The 21,021-nt window shown below is 43.2% G+C and overlaps 1 protein-coding gene across 4 annotated transcripts in view; it reads right to left on the minus strand.

The window, feature by feature from the left end:
- The window catches only part of cramp1 (cramped chromatin regulator homolog 1), a 62,133-nt gene that overhangs the window by 18,956 nt on the left and 22,156 nt on the right, over positions 1 to 21,021 (minus strand). For all 4 annotated transcript variants that reach the window (XM_055651789.1, XM_055651788.1, XM_055651790.1 and 1 more), the window contains exons 8-10: positions 10,822 to 10,945; positions 3,760 to 3,841; positions 1,027 to 2,337 (exon numbers count right to left, since the gene is read on the minus strand). In XM_055651789.1, the coding sequence (XP_055507764.1) occupies positions 1,027 to 2,337; positions 3,760 to 3,841; positions 10,822 to 10,945 (1,517 nt within the window). The remainder of the gene's footprint in view (positions 1 to 1,026; positions 2,338 to 3,759; positions 3,842 to 10,821; positions 10,946 to 21,021) is intronic.

The following is a 21,021-nucleotide window of genomic DNA, read 5'->3' on the forward strand; positions in this document are numbered from 1 at the left end:
TCGACAAAGTTAAAAAATATTTCACAACTACATTGTTACTTTCTTCACTGCTATGATGATACCTTTATATTTCCATATGCACAGTACACTAGAAACAAGAGTATTAATAGAATCTAGTAAGCAGCATGGTGACGCAGCAGTAGAGTTGCTGCCCCACAGTACCAGTGACATAGGTTCCATCCGGACTACGGGTGCTATCTGTACGGTATTTGCACATTCTCCCCGTAACCGCACGAGTTTTCTCCGGGGGCCCCGCTTCCCATGCACATCCCAGGGATGTGCAGGTTTGTAGGTTAATTAGCTTTGGTAAGAATTGTAAATTGACCAGTGTGTAGGATAGTGCTAGTGTACAAGAATCTCACTGGTCGCTGGTCTGTTTGCGCACTGTATCTCTAAACTAAACTAATCTAGAATCAGCATAAGAGGGATCATAGTAACATTTTGTATGTGCAGCAAGGCAGTGCTGTGTACTGCTGTACTGAGAAACAGGTATAAAATCTTGCCGTCCACTTTTAGACAGGATATTATCCAGATGGACCACTTGTCAAGGCTCTGCGCTGGCACCCGTGCCTCAGTTTTTTTTATTATTTAAAAATATTTTTTTTGCTGCTCGGAGATAGAGAAATTTTACTAAAACAGTTGAAGATAGTCAAAAATGATCACAGACTTCGAGAAGATTTTACAAGGCTGATACCAAAAACTTCTAAAGAATGAAGTCTTCAGCTCCAATTTTTCCTCATGAACGTTAGTGTAAACTAGTTTTAGGATACCCAAACCTACTGCTGAACACTCTTTGAAACAATCACATGCAGGCATATAAATCTCCTGCATTAAGTTTCATAAAATTATTAACACATGTGTAATGAATTATGCATAATGCAACTCAGTTAAGCCCCCCATTTTTTTTATTCTATCTGCTTTATGCATTTGAGCAAAAGCAGATTTCTTCTTTCTTGACGGGATTACTAATATTGTTTTAGTAGAAGCCAGTCCTTTCACTCTTCCCCACATGCTAAATGTACTTACAGATTTAGGATTTACTTCAGTAGTGATAATTTGCAGCAGGCACTTCAGTAACCTCTGACTTGTACCCTTTGTCCTCTCAGTTTCCTCAGCGTTATTCCGCTGGGTCTGCACCCAATCATATTCAAGTTGCAGTTTGCTGGGTTTCCCCAGCATGAGGTACAATTCAGCCAAAGTCAAATTCTCAGAGGTACTTGGACTCCAGCCATCCTCCAGCACCTGCTGGACCAGATGGGTAGCATCTTCTTTTGGTGGTTTTGGAAGAATGCTGGCACTACCAGCTTGTCCCTGAGAGGGCAAACTCATATTCACGGTCTGCCTAAGGCAGTCGTTATCAGACACCTCATCTGTGCACACCACCGGCTGTTCATGAGTGCAATTACTGGACAAGGTCCTATTATCACAATCATCTACTGCGGTTGAATTGGATGACATTGAAGCGGTATCAGTAGATAATTGGGGACTTGAATCTGCCAATTGTTGAGAGCTTGATTCAACTTTTACCATTCCAGAATGTACTGCACTGGGATCACCAAGAAATCCATTTATGTCCAAGGCAGTAACACCCTTTTCAGAGGATTTTTCCAGACATGCACATCTCTCTGCATCTACCGAGTTCGGACACGACTTCATGTCGTGAGAAGGTGGGTCCAAGAGTGTCTCATCATTATTGACCATCCCCCCACAGACACAGAGCTCAGTAGTCGTGGTTGGTTCTGGGGACTCCATTAAGGGCACCTCATTACCACTGCATTCTTCAGTGGAAGCATCCGAATTAGATTTGGGTGAATTAAATGCATGTTCTCCATTTTCTCCTAATTCTTGCTGTCCTCCATCAAATATCTCGTCTGTTTTTGGACTTTCCTGTTGAGAAATTGTCTCTCCAGCAGATGTACCTTCCAAAGAAGGCATTTCCTCTTCAGTGCATTGTGATCCTTCACCAGCTATCGATGTAGTGGTTTTGAAACCAGTTCGCCCATCTGTTGTGCTTCTAATTTGTTTAACTTGTCCCTTCATTGTGCCCTGAGTTCCTTGACTGACGGGAACAGTCATATCCTTTGTAGCAGGGGTTCTTGCTAATATCTGTGCTGGTGGGAGTAAATGAATGTCCTTTATGTTCTGTCTGCACCTTCCGGTTTCCTGCCAGTGCACAGTGCAGCAGGCTTTTGAGTGAACCACCTTTGCCACTCCAGGCAGTACAGTTAAAGTACAGTTCTCTGCAGGGTAGAGATGGAGCTCTGTCTTTTCCTCAAGCCCCATAATCCTTGATTCACCATATCCAATATCTTGCTGACGTTCTTCCAATGACTTGCGCTGAAGATAATAATATTAAGGAGAAACAAGAGACAAGCCATTTGAAAAAACTTGAATAACCTTTTAGTCTGCTCAAGCTCACTCTCTCAGCCTTCTACACTCCAAAGAAAATAAATCCAAGTCTATCGGTCTCCATCCCAGCAACATCTTAAAACATTGAACTGGCCCAAAATGTATGTGCCAAAACAAAATGTGCAAATTTAAATTGATCTCACAAGGACACAAATTGCTGGAGTAACTCAGCAGACCAGGCAGCATCGCTGGACAGCAAGGGTAGGTGATGTTTTGGGTTGAGATCCGTCTTCTGATTGATTGTGGGACAGGGGACGAGTTGGAAGAAGGGAGAGGCAAGACAAAATGTGGCATGAAATAACTGGACACAGGTGAGGGAAGTTTTGATAGGCAGATGGTTGGAACAAAGGCCAGAGATAGTGGAGAGATGAGAGTCGTGTTGTCAGAGGGAGGAATGTAGCAGGGGAGGGTTAGCTTGGGATTACCCAAACGTTTGAGAATTCAACGTTCATACCATGAGGTTGTAAGCTACGCAAGGTGAATACAAGGAGCTGATCCTCCAATTTGCGTTTGGCCTCACTCTGGCAACGGAGGAGGCCCAGGACAAAAAGGTCAGTATGGACACAAAAAGTGTAGGAAGGAACTGCAGATGCTGGTTTAGTATGGGAACGGGAAGGGGAGTTAAAATGGTTAGCAACCAGGAGATCCGGTAGGCCTGGATAAACTGAGCGCAAGTGTTCAGCAAAATGGTGGCCGAATCCACACTTGGTTTCGCCAATGTACAGGAGGCCACATTGGGAACACTGGATGCAGTAGGTGATGTGTTTCCTCAAGATGCTTCCCTGTTTCCACTCTATCCTTTAAATTCACCTGAAAACTATACCAGTCTTTAATATTTCCACTCTGGGAAATGATTCTGTCTACCCTATCTATGCAGGGAAAAGCGGAGAAAAACATGACTATTTCTTCAAATATGTCAACAAATTACACTGGATTTCACATAGGGAGACCCGTTGTTCCAGACTGCAGAAATAGGGCAATACGAGATTTGATCATTATGGCGACGTACCTCCATCCTGGAAATGCGTGCACATTTTATAATGATAGACCATCATGTCTAATAACCAACAAAAATGTTTACAAGTGCCAGGATGTCACTTTGAAAACTATCAACAAGTTATCTGGAGATTCTCATGCCCCCTTCAATTTTTTGAGCCCCCTTTAAGATCACGCCACAGATTTAGCCCTTGGAGCCTACCAAATACAAGTAAATGAGGTTCAACAAATAATACGGCTTGAATGTGTCACTGAGGGCATCGGCCAGGCAGTGATAATGCTTTGTCGTCTGTCCATGCGGAATTTGCTGAAACTAGCCACAAGGCTTTCCTGTTCACTCGTCGAAAAGGATACAATTCGGAATTCCTGTAACGCCCATTTATGCTTGAGGAAATCAATGAGACTGGAAACTTTCCGATGTAGTTCCACCATCATCCTGCAAGAGAATAAAGCCAGGCCCATCAAAGAGTATACGCCTAGTAAGATTACTAGACTAAGTGGGACCCGTTGGGTCCCAGTCACACGGGAGGCCTGGTCCCCCAACACAACCCATTCCCCACTACCACTGCATTCCACCACTCACCTGTTCCCCCAACGCAATATTCCACCCACCACTGAGCCATAGAAACTGACGCACCTGGTCCCCTCACCCCTCCCCCACTCTGCGCTTTGCCCTCCCCTCCCCACGCATTTACTCCATCCCCCCTCAACCCTCCCCCCACTCATCCACTCTTAGCGGCTCTATGGCAGCACAGCCATTCCCGCCCATTGGGTTCCCATTGTGACGTAGAACACGCAGGTATTAGTGCGCAGGCGCAGCACACGGGCACGGTAAGTGGAAAAGGTATATATTAAAGCTTAAAATGTGAATAACTCTTAAAATATAACAATTTAAATGTTAAAGATGATATTTATTCAGTTCAGTTCTTTCTTGTTGCGTTCTGCTGCTCACTGCGGCTCAATGTCTCTTTGCTGTTGATGAAAAAAAAGACACACAATTTTAATATCGAGACATTATAGAGTGGTCAAACTTTAACTTGAAGAAAATCGGTGAATTTACCTCAGAAGTCATTATTCAAGCATGCGTTTAATGACAACATTCTTGGTCGATGTTCAGCAAAACTTTGACATTTTCCTGCACCTTTCCTCAACTAAGAGCCACATATAGTTGTTCATGCTGAAATACGTGTTTCTCAAGGTATATCAGCACTTTCACCATGGTTTGTCCTTGTGCTTTATGGATCATCATAGCAAAACTTGACTGAAACGGGAATTGGCTCCGCTGAAGGGGAATGTCTTTGCCTTCTGTCAAATTGTTCTCATTCCTAGGATAACGCTCAATGTCATCTTTGAAGGCTCCCATGTTGATTCTTGCAACGATCAGTTTAATGTGTAGCTCTTCCACGATCATCTTCGTTCCATTGCATTGCTTTGGGGGTTCCAAATTTCTCATTAACACGATTGGAGATCCTTTTTTCAACTCCAATTTGCGTGGTGGTAATCCAGAGATCTCAAGTGAATTGAGAAACTCTGTTGGAAAGTGAGTAGCATTAGTTCCCTCAGTGACAGCATTGAAAGAAAAGTACTCCTTAATGATTCCAGGGAAGCGTCTGATACATGTAGAATTGATCCTTGTTATGGTATCGTTATGTGGAACCAAGATACAATTGTCAGAGAATATTTCTGCAGGATTGTCAAATGTGGGATAGATGAAATCAATATAATCCTCCAGTGTTCTTGTTGATAGAACCATGTCTTGTGACATTTCAATTTTATCGTCTTCATTCTTCTCCAACTTTCAACAAAATTTGCGAATAGTCGCCTTCTCTCTATCTCAATCGCATATTTGTCTGCAATTGAAACTTGCTGAAAAGTTTCCACAAGTAGGATTTCATGATACAGGAATTTTCAATATAAGCATCATTTTCCCATTTCACTGCAGGAAGCAGCTGTCGAAAATCGCCACAACAAATGGTAAGAATCCCACCAAAAGGCTTAGCGTCGATGCATATACCTCAAAGAGTTCTGTCCCCGCTTCAAAGCTCTCCCTGTTAATCACTGGGCATTCATCCCAAACAATGAGTTTCACTTGCCTCATCCCTCGTGCTGTGTTCGAGTTCTTCTCGATGTTGCAGAATGTATCCTTGGTCACTTGGATGGGTATCTTGAATCGAGAAAGTGCACTTCTTCCACCAGGCATTAATGTAGCTGCTATCCCAGAGGATGCTACAGCAATAGCAACATCACCTTGACTTCTAACTTTGGAGAGGATCAAATTAGTGATAAATGTCTTTCCCGTTCCTTCTGGTGAATCAATGAAAAACATTGAAGGAAGATTCCTTTTCAAGCAGTTGCACACTTTGTCATACACTGCTCTCTGCTCAGCGTTCAGGAGAGGCTCATTCTCCTCAACAAATTGCTGTTGTTCAGTTCTATTGTATTGCAATTCCTGCAGTAATTTTGGATTGTCACCATCAAGGTGCATCCTTCCATTTCTTGGTCATTTTTTGTAATTCTCAAGCTTGTCTTGAATATACAACAGAGCCTGATCATGATGCTTCTCATCAATCATGATATTAGGATCATTTATTGTTCTCCATTCTCTTTCAAGGTAATCTTCACATTGAATTCTTGAAGTGATCCCACCATTGTTGAGGATTGTTGACCTCAGTATTCGCCAACAAAACAACAAACAAATCTATCATTGCACTGGGGAGTCTTGTCTTCTCAGCATCTTCCATTGTTTGTTGCCAATGGTCGTCAGTCTGCAACAAACCTCTTTCTCTGCAGACGTCTTTGAAGAAAGGGTAAATTTCTCCATCAGCTGTCTTCAATGAATCGAATGATACTGGCCCTTTTAGGTGATGGAGATGCAAAGTAGTAGAGGTCACCACATCTTGGAGACATGGTATACATTTGTCCCAGAACGTTGGCTTCAAAAATATCTTGAAGATCTTCAACTCTCTTGCCAGCCTTCATTCTTTGCCATCTCCTATTGTTCCACGTGTAAAATCGGGGAACATCAGAGTATTAGTGTGTTCTTGCAAACGGCTCTTGAGGAAACAAATGCCATGAATTCAGTTAATGTCATTCTCATCATATCATTATTCCTCACTCGTTGAGCAGCATCGACTCTGATAATGACTCATTGTTCTGGTGGTAGATCTCTGGTGCTAGATGGTGTTAGGTATCTAAACCTAAATTTTAGTAGTTATTTAAGTTATGATGTCGGATGGAAGCTGCATACCCAAATCTCGTTGCACTTGTGTGCAATGACAATAAAAGATATTATTCTTATTATATTATTATTAGATGTACCTGTAGTTGAAAGACAGCTCATGTCGGAAATCCAAGGATTGATCCCACTGCTTCTGATGGAACAATGTATCTGCCAGTCAAGTACTGTGTAATTTTGTCAAGCATGTTAGCTCCCAAAAGTGCTTGATCACTTCTCTTCAAGGTGTACTTGATCACGTATTTGACCGACTTTACAGCGGAGCATATCTCAACGTTGATGTGGCGTTTGAACAACTTCAAAAGTTGAGCATTATAGGGCACCACTCAATCAGAAGTAATAGGTCAATGCCAGCGTCCCTCTAGATGTCCCTGAAATTCTCCCATGTAGGGAGATCTTCACAAGTACAGAGGATATGAATCATATCCACAACTTGTCCTCTCGAAAAATGTTAGGGGTTGGCTTACTCATTTCGTCAAGCCACAGCGGACAGTGCAAATGAGGCAGGCCTCTCTTCTGATATTCCACAGTTGAGACAAAAACTATACAGTGGTCAAAGAGGCCATCTGGTCCAGTGAGGTACTTGATGAATAGCTTTCTGTTCAGATCAAATATTCTTGTAATCTAGTCTGGTCTATCACACGACTGCTTATTGTGAAGGAGGCACTGTCGCATCTCACTCCACTTCGGATTGCAAGTCATCGTAATGAAGAATGAGGCATTGCCTTACTTCCAAATGTACATCATGGCATCCTGGCATCGTTCCATCATGTATCTCAGTCCACCGACAAATGTCGAGGAGAGGATGATGTGCTTTCCGATGTTTTCCAAATCATCATTATCATTTAATGCATCCATGAGGCCGCTGTAAGTTGTTGATCTCAATGATGCTTGATTCATGCGAATATAATTGACCCTATCAGTCTCAATCATTGCTGCCATATCAACCACATATTGTTGAAAGAGTCGTCCTCCACTCAAAAGGTGGTTTCATTCACTATCATGATTCATAATCCAAAAGTCATAATATCGCATTGTTGTCAATTTCTTGTGGTTATTAATTTGGAGTTGGTGATGCCATCCATCGCCTCCATGTGGAAAGATAAGGACGTATTGAAAACTATCATACGACCTATGCGACTCTGAAATGATTTTCAGGTCTCCTCCTCTTTCTTTCAAGATAATGTGCCGTGATGTTGCCTGAGGGTCATTATCTTTTGGTATTATGATGGCAATTTCGGTGGCAATTTGTGTGTTAAACCGCCTTTCATGTTCCAAATGTGGCCTATGATCTGAATGACGATTGATAACTGGTAAACCTTGAATTCGTTCCTTTGTGATTTTAAGTGTTTAAATGTATGGGTTGTTTTGTCTAATCACGTTTTCAAGCATTGCAACAATTTCCCTTTGAATACCAGCATTTCGCAGTATCCCCATTTGCAATTCAATGGTGTCTTGGGTGTCCATAAAATAGATCTGCAAGAATTTACTTTGCTGGTGTAGGTCAGGCATCAACGAACCAAGGTAATGATGAATCTGGCCTTGAATGATCACTGAAGGATTCCATCCGGGTGGCACCACTTGCTTGGCACCAAATGACGTCAGTTGAAAGAGACAGTTGTATTGTCTTATATTCTTTCTGAACTAGTTTGCTTGTGGTGTATCATAAGTATACAATCTCATAACTTCATCAGGCAGTGCCTGCAGAGGAGCAATGATCACCTGCAGCAAAAGATGGCGGTTTCTCCAGAGAAACGGAATGTTCAACACTGAGGGCAAACCTTGGTCATTTTCACCTTGCGAGTTGTGCATTTCGTCTTGTTGTATTTCTGGCTGCTGTTCAGCCAGTCTTCTAATTCTTTCATCTCCCATCTCTTCATGCCTTCTTCTTAGCGTTCTTTCTTGTTGATCCTTGAGACGCTCATTTCTTCTTCTTTGTGGTATCTCTTCATCCCTTCCACTTTGCGTTCTTTCTCGTTGATCCTTGAGACGTTCAGTTCTTTTTGGTTGCGTCTCTTCATTCCTTCTTTGCGTACTTCTTTATTGTTCCTTGAGACACTTATTTCTTTGTGGCGTTTCTTCATCCATTCTGCTTCGCGCTCTTTCTTGTTGATCCTCGAGACGTTCAGTTCTTTTTGGTTGAGTCTCCTCATCCTTTCATTTTTGCGTTCTTCCTCGCTGATCCGCGAGACATTGAAGTCTCTCTTGTTCCCTTCTGCTTCTTGATGCTTCTCGATGCCCCTTTGCGTTGTTCCTTGACCATCCTGCAGCTGTTACTCTCCCTCTTCTTGGCATGATGTTAAAAAAGCAGCCTAAACACAATTTCAGTTGTTCACTAAGTGGGACTCGTCGGGTCCCTGACACACGGGAGGTCCGGACCCCAACGCAATATTCCACCGCTCACCCATAGCCTCTAACTGCGCAGGCGCAACTCATTTCCCCTCATCCTCTAGCACTCCCTCCCTTGTCCTCATGTGTGGGAGGAAGGAGAAAGGGGTGTGTCTGGGAGGGATGGGTGTGTGTGGGGGGGAGGGGTGTGTGTGGGAGGGGGGGTGTGTGTGCGGGAGGGAGGGGTGTGTGTGGGCGGGAGGGGTGTGTGTGGGCGGGAGGGGTGTGTGTGGGCAGGAGGGAGGGGTGTGTGTGGGCGGGAGGGGTGGGGGTTGAGAGCTCAAAGAAAAGACGGGGGAAGAGCCATGGGAGAGAGGGGGGGTATGACGGGGGAGACGGGCAGGAGCCAGCGAGGGCGACCATAGGGGAAGGGGCTGGACTGGCGGTGCGATGGGGACTCGCAGCGGGCGCTGGTCCTTGGTCATTCTCCTCCGCCGGGATCAGAGTCTCTGCTTTCCGTTTGGCAACATCTCCGATTCCGTGCAGCGCCGCTTCCATTCCCTCCGAAAATTGTGTCCGGATGGAGGCCTCTGCCGGCCATCCTCAGCTCCAGTAAAGATGCGATGGCACAGGAAGGGGCGGACCGTCGCGGTGAGTGACAGGAGAAAAGACTAATCCACGCGGAGAGGTGATCGATCTGCGCATGCGCGTTTTTTTAAAGATTTTTTAAACCTCGCTAACATTTACAATATTCCACCGATCGGAACGAAACTTGTTGCACTCGCAGCACAGGAGAACGGTGAGCGAGCTGGTGAAAAATCGTAGTGCTATCGTGTACCGTTTTTGTGCAAATAAAATAAACCCGCAAACCGGAAGAGCACAAGATCAGAGTTTTAGTTATCTATAGATTGTATTGCTTTTTATAAATTACAAATAAAAAGGGAATATAATTTAAAATCGTGGACTGAAAATACATGCTACAATTGAGTTCATAACTGCAACCAGCATGGAACTCAAAGTTAACTTGAACTTCTTAGTTATGATGTATTATACAATATACTGTTGCAAAGGGGGCGAATGTGGAATTGAATCCAACTCTTTGCATATGGAAAGTTTGTGATACGTTGTACTACCACAGAGAGTCGTGAAATTGGGAAGGGGGAGATTACCAATGAAGAACATTTTGCTGTGATTGAAGTTTTCTTATTCACTCAAGACCTAGTATGAAGCAAATACACACGCTAAAGATCGTTTTCCATTAGTTATTGATGAACGAATACTGGAGTAAATGTCATAATTGAATTAAAACGGAATATTCACTATTATGTAGTTTTGCAAATTCACATTTATTTTCCTCCTTGAACTTATATGAAAGTACTTTATGAAACATCAAATAGTATGCAGTCCAGTCCATCTCTGAATAGTATGTTTAAAATTAGTTACCGTCCAATGAGCACTATTTTTAATATTACTCTCAATTCCTGTTCTCACAAATGTTAATTAAAAATCTGAATTACTTAAATACACTAATCTCACATTAGTCATTTATACAAGTATCATACCAAAATATAGGCAATCTCCATATTGACAGAAATTCACCCTTACAAAATTTACAAATCACTCCCTGAAAGTTTGAGATGGGGAATAAAGAAAATGAATCGTGATTATGGATCATCTTCTAGGAATGCAACCCATCCGTGATGCGAAGCCTGCTTGTACTATAAATATTCACCTAATGCTATATAAAAGGGTACAGTTACAAAAACACCAATGTACACAACAGTAACATTTTCTAAATCGTTGTCAGGAAAGCAAAGGATATTATAGATAAATATTGAATATTTGGTTTCTACCGTAGTCGAGGATTCTGTGCCAGACTCTGAACTCTTGCCCAGGTGTAGTTACTGCGTGGCAGTAGTTCAAGGAGCACTTTCACCGGTAGTCGAACTGGTTTCTGATCTTCCTCATCACTAATTCCTATGAATAATAAAAAAAAATTTAAATCACATAACTGAGATAGAGAACTGAGTCACAGAAAGAGAGACATAACTGTGAGAAGTAAACTACATGTGAGGGGCTCTCCGACCTGTCCTAAACCCACTGGAAGACAGTGCAAGGAGATAAATTACTGCTAAATAAAACAATACAACAATTAAATATGTTAGTTAAGGAAAGAGATACTTATGAAGTGGAAGGTTAGAATGAAAGATACTTGGAAAATAAAGATATACTGCAAATTAAGGGAATAAGGTGAATTTCCACAGATGTGTTGAGGGTTATATTTTTGTCACAAGCCCTCTCCAAATTAAAATAGGAACAATGGGGCTTTATTTTCTCAGCACATCGTCAACTCGTATTCCCAACTATAAAAAAGCTTTAGAAGAATGATGAAAGGGGCAGAAGTGAAAAAGCACACACGGACAGAGAAAAAGCATTAACATTTAAATTTACAAGCCAGTAATGTTTTCCAATGAATCACGCCAAGCCATGAAAGTATTTGCAACCGTTAACGGGTATCAAAGCAATAATGTTGTACATGCAAAACCCAAGGTAAAAATGAAGATATGGATTCTCAAGATGAAGTGGAATTAGTGAGAATCCGTACACGTACACAAATCTGAATCATTTTATAATTACTGTGCCTTCCATTATGTTTGGGACAAAGATCCATCATTTACTTATTTGCCTCTGTACTCCACATTTTGAGTTTTGTAATAGAAAAAAAAACATGTGGTTAAAGTGCACCGTCAGATTTTAATAAAGGCCATTTTGATATATTTTGGTTTCACCATGTAGAAATTACGTGTTTATACATAGTCCCCCATTTCAGGGCACCATAATGTTTGGGATACAGCAATGTCATGTAAATGAAAGTAGTCATGTTTAGTATTTTGTTGCATATCCTTTGCACGCAATGACTGCTTGAAGCCTGCGATTCATGGACATCACCCAGATGCTGGGTGTCTTCTCTGGTGATGCTCTGCCGGGCCTGTATTGCAGCCATCTTTAGCTCATGCTTCTTTGGGGGGCTAGTCCCCTTCAGTTTTTCTCTTCAGCATATAAGAAGCATGCTCAATTGGGCTCAGATCGGGTGATTGACTTGGTCACTCAAGAAATGACAATTTTTTTAGCTTTGAAAAGTATGTTTGGGATCATTGTCTTGCTGTAGAATGAACCACCGGCCAATGAGTTTTGAGGCATTTGTTTGAACTTGAGCAGATAGAATGTGTCTATGCATTTCAGAATTCATTATGTTACTACCATTAGCAGTTGTATCACCAATGAAGATAAATGAGCCAGTACCTTCAGCAGTTATACATGCCCAGGTCATAACACCCCCACCACCGTGTTTCACAGATGAGGTGGTATGCTTTGGATCTTGTACAGTTCCTTCTCTCCTCCATAATTTGCTCTTGCCATCACTCTAATATGTTAATCGTCACCTCATCTGTCCACAAAACCTTTTTCCAGAACTGTAGTTGCTCTTTTAAGTACTTCTTGGCAAACTGTAACCTGGCCATTCTATTTTTTGTAGCTAACCAGTGGTTTGCAGTGTAGCCTCTGTATTTCTGTTCATGAAGTCTTCTGCAGACAGTGGTCATTGACAAATCTACACCCAACTGCTGAAGAGTGTTTCTGATCTGTCGGACAGGTGTTTGGGGATTTTTCTTCATTATAGAAATAATGATTGAGTCATCAGCTGTGGAGGTCTTTCTTGGCCTGCCAGTCCCTTTGCGATTAGTAAGCTCACCAGTGCTCTCTTTCTTCTTAATGATGTTCCAATCAGTTGATTTAGGTAAGCCTAAGGTTTGGCAGATGTCAGACAGTTTTTATTCTTGTTTCTCAGTCTCATAATGGCTTCTTTGACTTTCATTGATACAACTTTGGTCTTCATGTTGATAAACAACAATAAAAGTTTCCAAAGGTGACGGAAAGACTAAGTGCTGAGAGCTCTCTTATACCTGCATTAAGGAGGCAATTAAACACATCTGTGCAACTACAAACACCCGTGAAGCCATGTGTCCCAAACATTATGTTTCCCTGAAATGGGGGGGGGGGGGGGGGGGGGGGGGGGGGGGGGGGAGTATGTATAAACACAGCTGTAATTTCTACATGGTGAAACCAAAAGGTATAAAAATGGCTTTTATTAAAATCTGACAATGTGCACTTTGACCATGAGATTTTTTCTATTACAAATCTCAAATTGTGGAGTACAGAGGCAAATAAATAAATGATGGGTCTTTGTCCCAAACATTATGGAGGGCACTGTATATACAATAGCAGAGCAGTGAATCGTTACAGTGCTCGTCCCCCAGACCGACCTCTCCTGTGCTGGGAAACATCCAATCCCTGCTATTGTCCTGGGACCACGGCACAAAACTCTGCCCTCACTGCTGCTATGTTGCAAACCTGGTACAAATGACGAAACGGGTTTAATCGGATAAATGCTAGTATCGTAACTGTACTGGAATAGGCTCGATAGAAGTCTAACTATGCTACAAAAGCCCAATTGCACTAGAGCCACAATGCAGTTAGGGTCTATTGTTGTTATTGCATCTGGCATCTCAGTCATTCATTTAAAACTTCAGTGGGGTGAACAAAATTGATAGCTTGTATCAGGCTGGAGATTAGCTCTGTATAGCTATTTTATTGTTAACCTAGAAATATCCATAGATATGCCCTCACATTCCATTATGACAGCTGGGAAATGGAAGTACAATTGAATAAATCTGGAATAAAGGACGATGTTTAGCATATTAGGTGTTGAAATGCAACATCATTTTTTGGTGTCATTTCTAGGATCATCTGACTTTATGAGTATAGAAGTTGGGATGTAATGTTAAAATTGTACAAGGCATTGGTGAGGCCAATTCTGGAGTATGGTGTACAATTTTGGTCGCCTAATTATAGGAAGGATGTCAACAAAATAGAGAGTACAGAGGAGATTTACTAGAATGTTGCCTGGGTTTCAGCAACTAAGTTACAGAGAAAGGTTGAACAAGTTAGGGCTTTATTCTTTGGAGCGCAGAAGGTTGAGGGGGGACTGGATAGAGGTCTTTAAAATGATGAGAGGGATGGACAGAGTTGACGTGGATAAGCTTTTCCCACTGAGAGTAGGGAAGATTCAAACAAGGGGACATGACTTGAGAATTAAGGGACAGATGTTTAGGGGTAACATGAGGGGGAACTTCTTTACTCAGAGAGTGATGGCTGTGTGGAATGAGCTTCCAGTGAAGGTGGTGGAGGCAGGTTCGTTTTTATCATTTAAAAATAAATTGGATAATTATATGGACGGGAAAGGAATGGAGGGTTATGGTCCGAGCGCAGGTATATGGGACTAGGGGAGAATACGTGTTCGGCACGGACTAGAAGGGTCGAGATGGCCTGTTTCCGTGCTGTAATTGTTATATGGTTATATTATAGTAACAGAGTAAAATATATGACAGGTCAGATTTGTGGTGAGTACTAGAAAGCCGAACTAGTACTTCGAATGAACTGCTTATTGTGTTCCTAATCTAAGCTACGCAGTTTAATATGCAGAGAGAACCATGTTTCCACGAGCACTGTGTGGTGGTCACTTCTATCAACATTGTTGTACATAACCAACAGGTAGAATACATGCACAGGGAGAACATTGAGGACTTGGAGGATCTCTATTTTTGAGTGCACATCATTGTGCCACTAATTTTGAGTAACTGGAAGATTTGATTCCAGGAATATAATTAGTCCGCAGGAATGCTCTTCAAATATTGGCATAAGTTTAGTACAATCTCCGTACAGACAGCAGCAATAGTCAGGATCAAACCCGGGTGTCTGGTGCTGTAAGGCAGAAACTCTACCGCTGGATCACTGTGTCACCCAAAAATTATTAAGTACTCTGGTTCACCAGGCTAGGTGTGTCTTTATCATGTGTCTGTTACTGATACTTCAGTCAATGCTGGAGTCTGTACAGTTTTCTTTTTAATTGCAATGTAGCTATACTTCGCATAAACTATGTGGCCTGCTTATCTATTTCAGAATCCATCCACACATGTTATCACACAGATTAGAAAAGACAAAGTTCCTTTCCTTAAAGTTATTTTCATGAATCTGGTAATTTTTATCTGTAAATGATAAGCATCAAGGTGTATAGTTACCATTGCCATAGCAAGCTTTCTAGCCAGACTTATCTAAAAGAATACCTCTGATGGTGGGGTTGTTCAACCTCAGTTCCAAAAACATAACCGTTATAGGATTATGTTCCGAAAATAATCTTTCTATTTTAATCTGCATCTTGTTTTCTGGTCACGGCTCAATATTTATTGTTCAGCCAAATGCTGAGCACATTAGCATCCCAATACCATGCTCAAAAAGCCTCCACCAAACAAGGAACAAATCTATATTTGTACCGTAACTTGATGCACACACATTTTTCCATTAGCAGCACATCCCGCAGGCATAAACCAGAATTTACAAATTCCCCGGCTTATACAGGAGCATTGTTGAAATGCAAACAATTAAAACCATACAATTTACCAATGCAGGGCACTGGAAAGCATCCATCTTTTTTATTAAATAGTTGCCACCCTACCTAATAAGGATGGTTATATTTCACAGACACAAAAGATTCCCTATCTATCTGATAACTCAAAGCCAGACTTTCCTACCTTAGGGAAATGAGAGACTACAGTGTTGCTCCCAGGGCCGGCCTTTAGCCGATTGGACCGATTGCTCCCAATTGGGCCCCGCGCTAGAGTAATCAAATCAATTGGAGCAAAGATCTTATAGCGCGCAAGATGGTCCACTCCTGCGAAATACAATGGACTGACGCGTAGTACGCACCGGAGCGTAACCTCCGTCATTTCAGTAACCCCGACCCGACTTCAGTTATGCCTCTCGCAGCGTTGCGGGGGAACAGTTTAGGTGTTTTTAAATGTTTAAAATGTTTTTTATCATTTTCTTTTCAAACGGCACATACCTTGTACAGGGAGGAACTGCAGATGTTGGTTTAAACTGAAGACAGACACAAAAGGCTGGAGTAAATCAGCGGATCAGGCAGCATCTCTGGAGAGGACTAGGTGATATTTCGGGTCGACTTTTTCCCAATAGCTGCCATGAGGGGAGAAGCGCCGGCACCAAGATCGAGCGAACGGGTGGACAGACGGACGAAAGCAACGTTCATAGAGCGGCATTGGTAGACATTTCGGGTCGAGACCCTTCTTCAGACTGACAGTCAAGAGAAAGGGAAACGGGAGATATCGGCATATCTTCCATTCACTTGTCCTTAGTACCGTCTATATCTCTTGCTCCTCTTTCCTGAGTCAGTCTGAAGAAGGGTCTCGACCCGAAATGTCACCTACAAAGATCTTTGGTCACCTATTCTGCTCTATGATCGTTGCTTTTATTCGTCTGTCCGCGCGTTCGCTCGCTCTTGCTGCCGGCGCTTCTCCCCTCAGATCCCCCAAACAAACACACACACACACACACACACACACACAGAATGTCTGGCAGATCGGTGTGGGCCGAGACCAGGAGCAGCTATGAGGAGCAGGGCGAAGGATGACATCAAACGGGTCATGGCAGCTAGCGAAAAAGTACGGAAATGGTAAGGGGGAAATTAAAAACCTCCCGAAGTAAATAGATGTTTACCAAAAAAAAGTGGGGCCGTAGATCTCTCCGTGTCCATGACGTATGGTTTGAGTTCCTCTTTCTCGTGACTCAGTCTGAAGACGGGTCTCGACCCGAAATGTCACCTATTCCTTTTGTCCAGAAATGCCGCCCGACCCGCTGCACTTTTGTCTATCTCTCAGCTTTGCTTTGAAGTAATCTACTCTCGGCTCGGGTAGATCTACCCCGGGTGGAGAGAGAGTAGAGAGGGAGAGGGGGAAGAAAGGGGTAGACGGGGAGGGGTTGTGAGGGGGAATGGAGAAGGAGGAGGTGCCCTCACGCTCCCGAGCAGCTCTCCCGTCCCTCCTGTCGCCCTGCTTCACGCACACAGCCTTGGCTCCCCCCCCACCCCCCCTCTCCCCGGGAAGACGCGGTGAACAATACAGCGAGGGCCGGGCCAGGGGTTGCAGCAACGTTTACAAACCTCGGGCCTCAGCTCACACCCGGACCCCGGCATCCGTTCCCGCCGCTGCCCCTCTCCCTCCCTTCCTTCCTTCCCTCCATCCTTCCTCTCTCTTTTCCCTTCTCTCATTCCCTCCCTCCCTTCTCTACTTCCCTCCCTCCCTCCCATCTCTCCTCCCCCCCCCCCCCTCTCCCATCCCCCCTCTCTCTCTCTCACACACACATAACGCACAGACAACACACACACACACACACACATCATGCACAGACAACTAACACACACACACACACACACACACACACACACACACAACTAAGTTTAGATTGGGTAGAAGCCCAAAGGGTAGGATGGGGCTGAAGCCCAGAATTTAATGCCTGGACTGGTTTTTCGCCAATAGTTATTGGTTTTCCAAGCTCTAGTTAATTAAATTATTGTTTTTTACATTTCGCAGTCACTAAAACAAGTGGCATTGTAACTATATACTTTTCACAGGTGATCTACACATTTTGTTTGTTACTTGTAGGCTTACATGTATGCAATTTTATATTAAAATGTAGCTTAGATCTGTTTGGTCCATTAACACGCACGCACTTTTTAAGCGCACATTTTGATTACTTTCCATTCTACAATAGTGATATATAGTCTATAATAGACTTTATTTGTATTTCTATGATTCTACAGACCTTGGCTGGGAACCTGGGGCTCACCAAAATTGTTCCCAATTGGGCCCCGCACCTCCTAAGGCCGGCCCTGGTTGCTCCGCTTATACGGACATGGCTCACACCTGATTCACCCAACTGTGCCAATGCAACCAGAGGAAGGACTTCTACAAGATCTCCAAAAAGCAGCCAGCATCACCAGACCACACCATCCTGGTTGCATTTGACTCCTGCACAGATAGGTGGTATAGGTGGCTGAAAACTGTAATGTCTAGGTTCAGGAGCAGCTTCTTCCCTACAACTATTAAACACTACAACCTCCAAAGAGGCTACGCATTATATAGACTTGGCAAGGTAAGAGGCGGACGTGTCTACTTCTTAAACAATGCCTCATGGCGCTTGGATGTGGAGTTCCAAGCAAGTTCCCGCACCCCAGATCTGGAATATCCAACTAGTGATTTGCTGTCCCAACTACCTGCCACAGCAATTTACTGAAGCCATTCTAAATGCAGTTTACATCCATCTGCCTGCGGACGTGAAGTTCATATTGGATGCACTGTAAACTGCAACCAAGAACGTTGAAATGAAGTACCCATCACAGCAATTACAAGTTAAGTTCAAGTCACATTTATTGTCATATATACCAGTTGGTGCAGTGAAATTTGAGTTGCCATGCAGCCACATAAATAAACACAACACTATAGAATTTAACATAAACATCCCCCACATTCAAGCGGAATCAACGTTTCTCACTGTGAGGGAAGGCAACAAAGTCCAGTCCTCTTCCTCTTGTTCACCCGTGGTCGGGGCCTATTGAGGCCTCCGCAGTCACCGCAACAGATGTTTCAGGTGCTCTCGCCGGGATGATCGGAGCTCTGGCATCGGAAGAACGCTCTCAGGGGCCCGGAGTTCCAAATCGGCCGCTTCTTACCGGAGACCGCGGCTTCAGAAGTCCACAGGCTGAACTGGGCGGAGCTCCAACACTGGCGATCCTCGGCGAAAGATCCCAGTCCTCCGCGATGTTAAAGCCAGCGCCGCCCGCGGCTGGAAGCTCCGCAAACCACAGTTCCACGGTGTTAAAGTCGGCAGGCCCTCCAGAGCGCCAACACGGCGATCCCCGGCAAGGCATCTCCCGCTCCACGATGGTAATTCAGTGCTGCGTCGCTGCTGAAGCTCTCGCCACGAGGGGGGGGGGGGGAGAAAAGAAGATGCGGCTCGGAGAATAGACTATCCTCGACCAGGAAGTGACTGAGAAGACGGTTTCCCCCTTCCACCCCACATAAAAAAAAGACTAAAAAACTTCCAAAAACAAACTTTTAGACAGATTAAAAATAACAAAGGATGAAAGGACGGACAGCTGCTGGAGAGGCTGCCACACTCGATGGCGCCACCACTCAGATTTCAAGGGACTTCAATCAGGCAACTTCAGGACTGTGCTACCAAAATCCTATCAACATGTCTCCTGTCCCACCAGAGGCTCAAATACCTGCAACCAGCACCCATTGATTGTGGCAAGAGTTGTTCGCTATAACAGGCAACAAAACAAAGTCAGGCAGAATCACTGGCAACAACACATTCAATGCTGACAAGCTCAATGCATTCTATGCACATTTTAAATGAAGGTCGGTGGAGTAACTTCACCGTCTCCGACAGTCTCAAGTACTCCAGTACCTACAATCATTGTTGCAGACATTGTTGACACACTAATGCATCCATTTCCCCAGAAAACCAAGGAAATTCTGCAAGTTTTCAATCAGTCAACAATTTCTACAGATGCACCATATTAAGAATCCTATTCAGATGCATCACAGCTTGGTATGACAACTGACCTCTCCAAGATCACAAACAATTGCTGAGAATTGTGAACGCAGCCCTGTCCACCTTGCAAACCAGCCACCTTACCCCCAATGACTCCAACTGCAGTACCCTACATAATGTTTGGGACAAAGACCCGTCATTTATTTATTTACCTCTACACTCCACAATTTGAGAATTGTAAACGAAAAAAAAAAAAAATCACATGTGGTTAAAGTGCACATTGTCAGATTTTATTAAAGGCCATTTTTATACATTTTGGTTTTACCATGTAGAAATTACAGCTGTGTTTATACATTTCAGGGCATCATAATGTTTGGGACACATGGCTTCACAAGCAATTGTAATTGCCTCCTTAATGCATGTTTAAGAGCTCTCAGCACCCAGTCTTTCCTCCAGTCTTTCCATTACCGTTGGAAACTTTTATTGCTGTTTATCAATACGAGGACCAAAGTTGTGGCAATGAAAGTCAAGGACGCCATTATGAGACTGAGAAACAAGAATAAAACTGAGAGACATCAGCCAAACCTTAGGCTTATTAAAATCAACTGTTTGGAACATCATTAAGAAGAAAGAGAGCACTGGTGAGTTTACTAATCGCAAAGGGACTGGCAGGCCAAGAAAGACCTCAACAGCTGATGACCGAAGAATTCTCTCTATAATAAAGAAAAATCTCCAAACACCTGCCCAACAGACCACAAACACTCTTCAGGTGTGGATCTGTCAATGACCACCGTCCACAGAAGACTTCATGAACAGAAATACAGAGCCTACACTGCAAGATGCAAATCATTGGTTTGCCGCAAAAATTGGATGGCCAAGTTACAGTGTGCCAAGAAGTACTTAAAAGAGCAACCACAATTCTGGAAAAAGTACTTGTGGACAGATGGGACGAAGATTAACATATCAGAGTGATGGCAAGAGCAAAGTATGGAAGAGAAAAGGAACTGCCAAGATCCAAAGCATACCACCTCGTGTGTAAAAACACGGTGGTGGGGGTGTTATGGCCTGGGCATGTATTAGGTATGTTACAAAACCTACCTGAATCGTCATTGGGAATCTGCCCACAGCCAGGTCCACGATTTTGGCGCTGTTTGGAGGGGGCGGGTTTAAAACGCGATTTTTACTAGGCTGTACTAATCGCAGATGTTCAGCCTAGTAAATCATTAACGAAAAATCGCTGCAAGACCCGGTCGCAAAAGGTATTATTAGTTTTATAGGCCTCGATAATATAGTTATAATAATTTTAAAATTACTATCTCATTCCGCAACCTCTCGCAGCCCCAGGGTTTTATAAAGCAAACAATTAAAGGTATGTACCTTATTTTTACATTAAATGGGGCATATATATAACCCTATATATCAAGTTATCTATAGTGAGTAGTTCATTTTGGGCTTTTTATATACCGCAGTATTTTTCTCGGCATTTGAGGGCACTAATCCAGCGCGATGTCAACGTTCTAAAACCAGCGCGTTCAGCCAAAACCCACTAGAAAGCCGATTTAAATAGGCATTTATTTACAGAAATT

The sequence above is a fragment of the Leucoraja erinacea genome, chromosome 20, assembly GCF_028641065.1.
Source record: "Leucoraja erinacea ecotype New England chromosome 20, Leri_hhj_1, whole genome shotgun sequence".
Lineage (NCBI taxonomy): Eukaryota > Metazoa > Chordata > Chondrichthyes > Rajiformes > Rajidae > Leucoraja > Leucoraja erinaceus.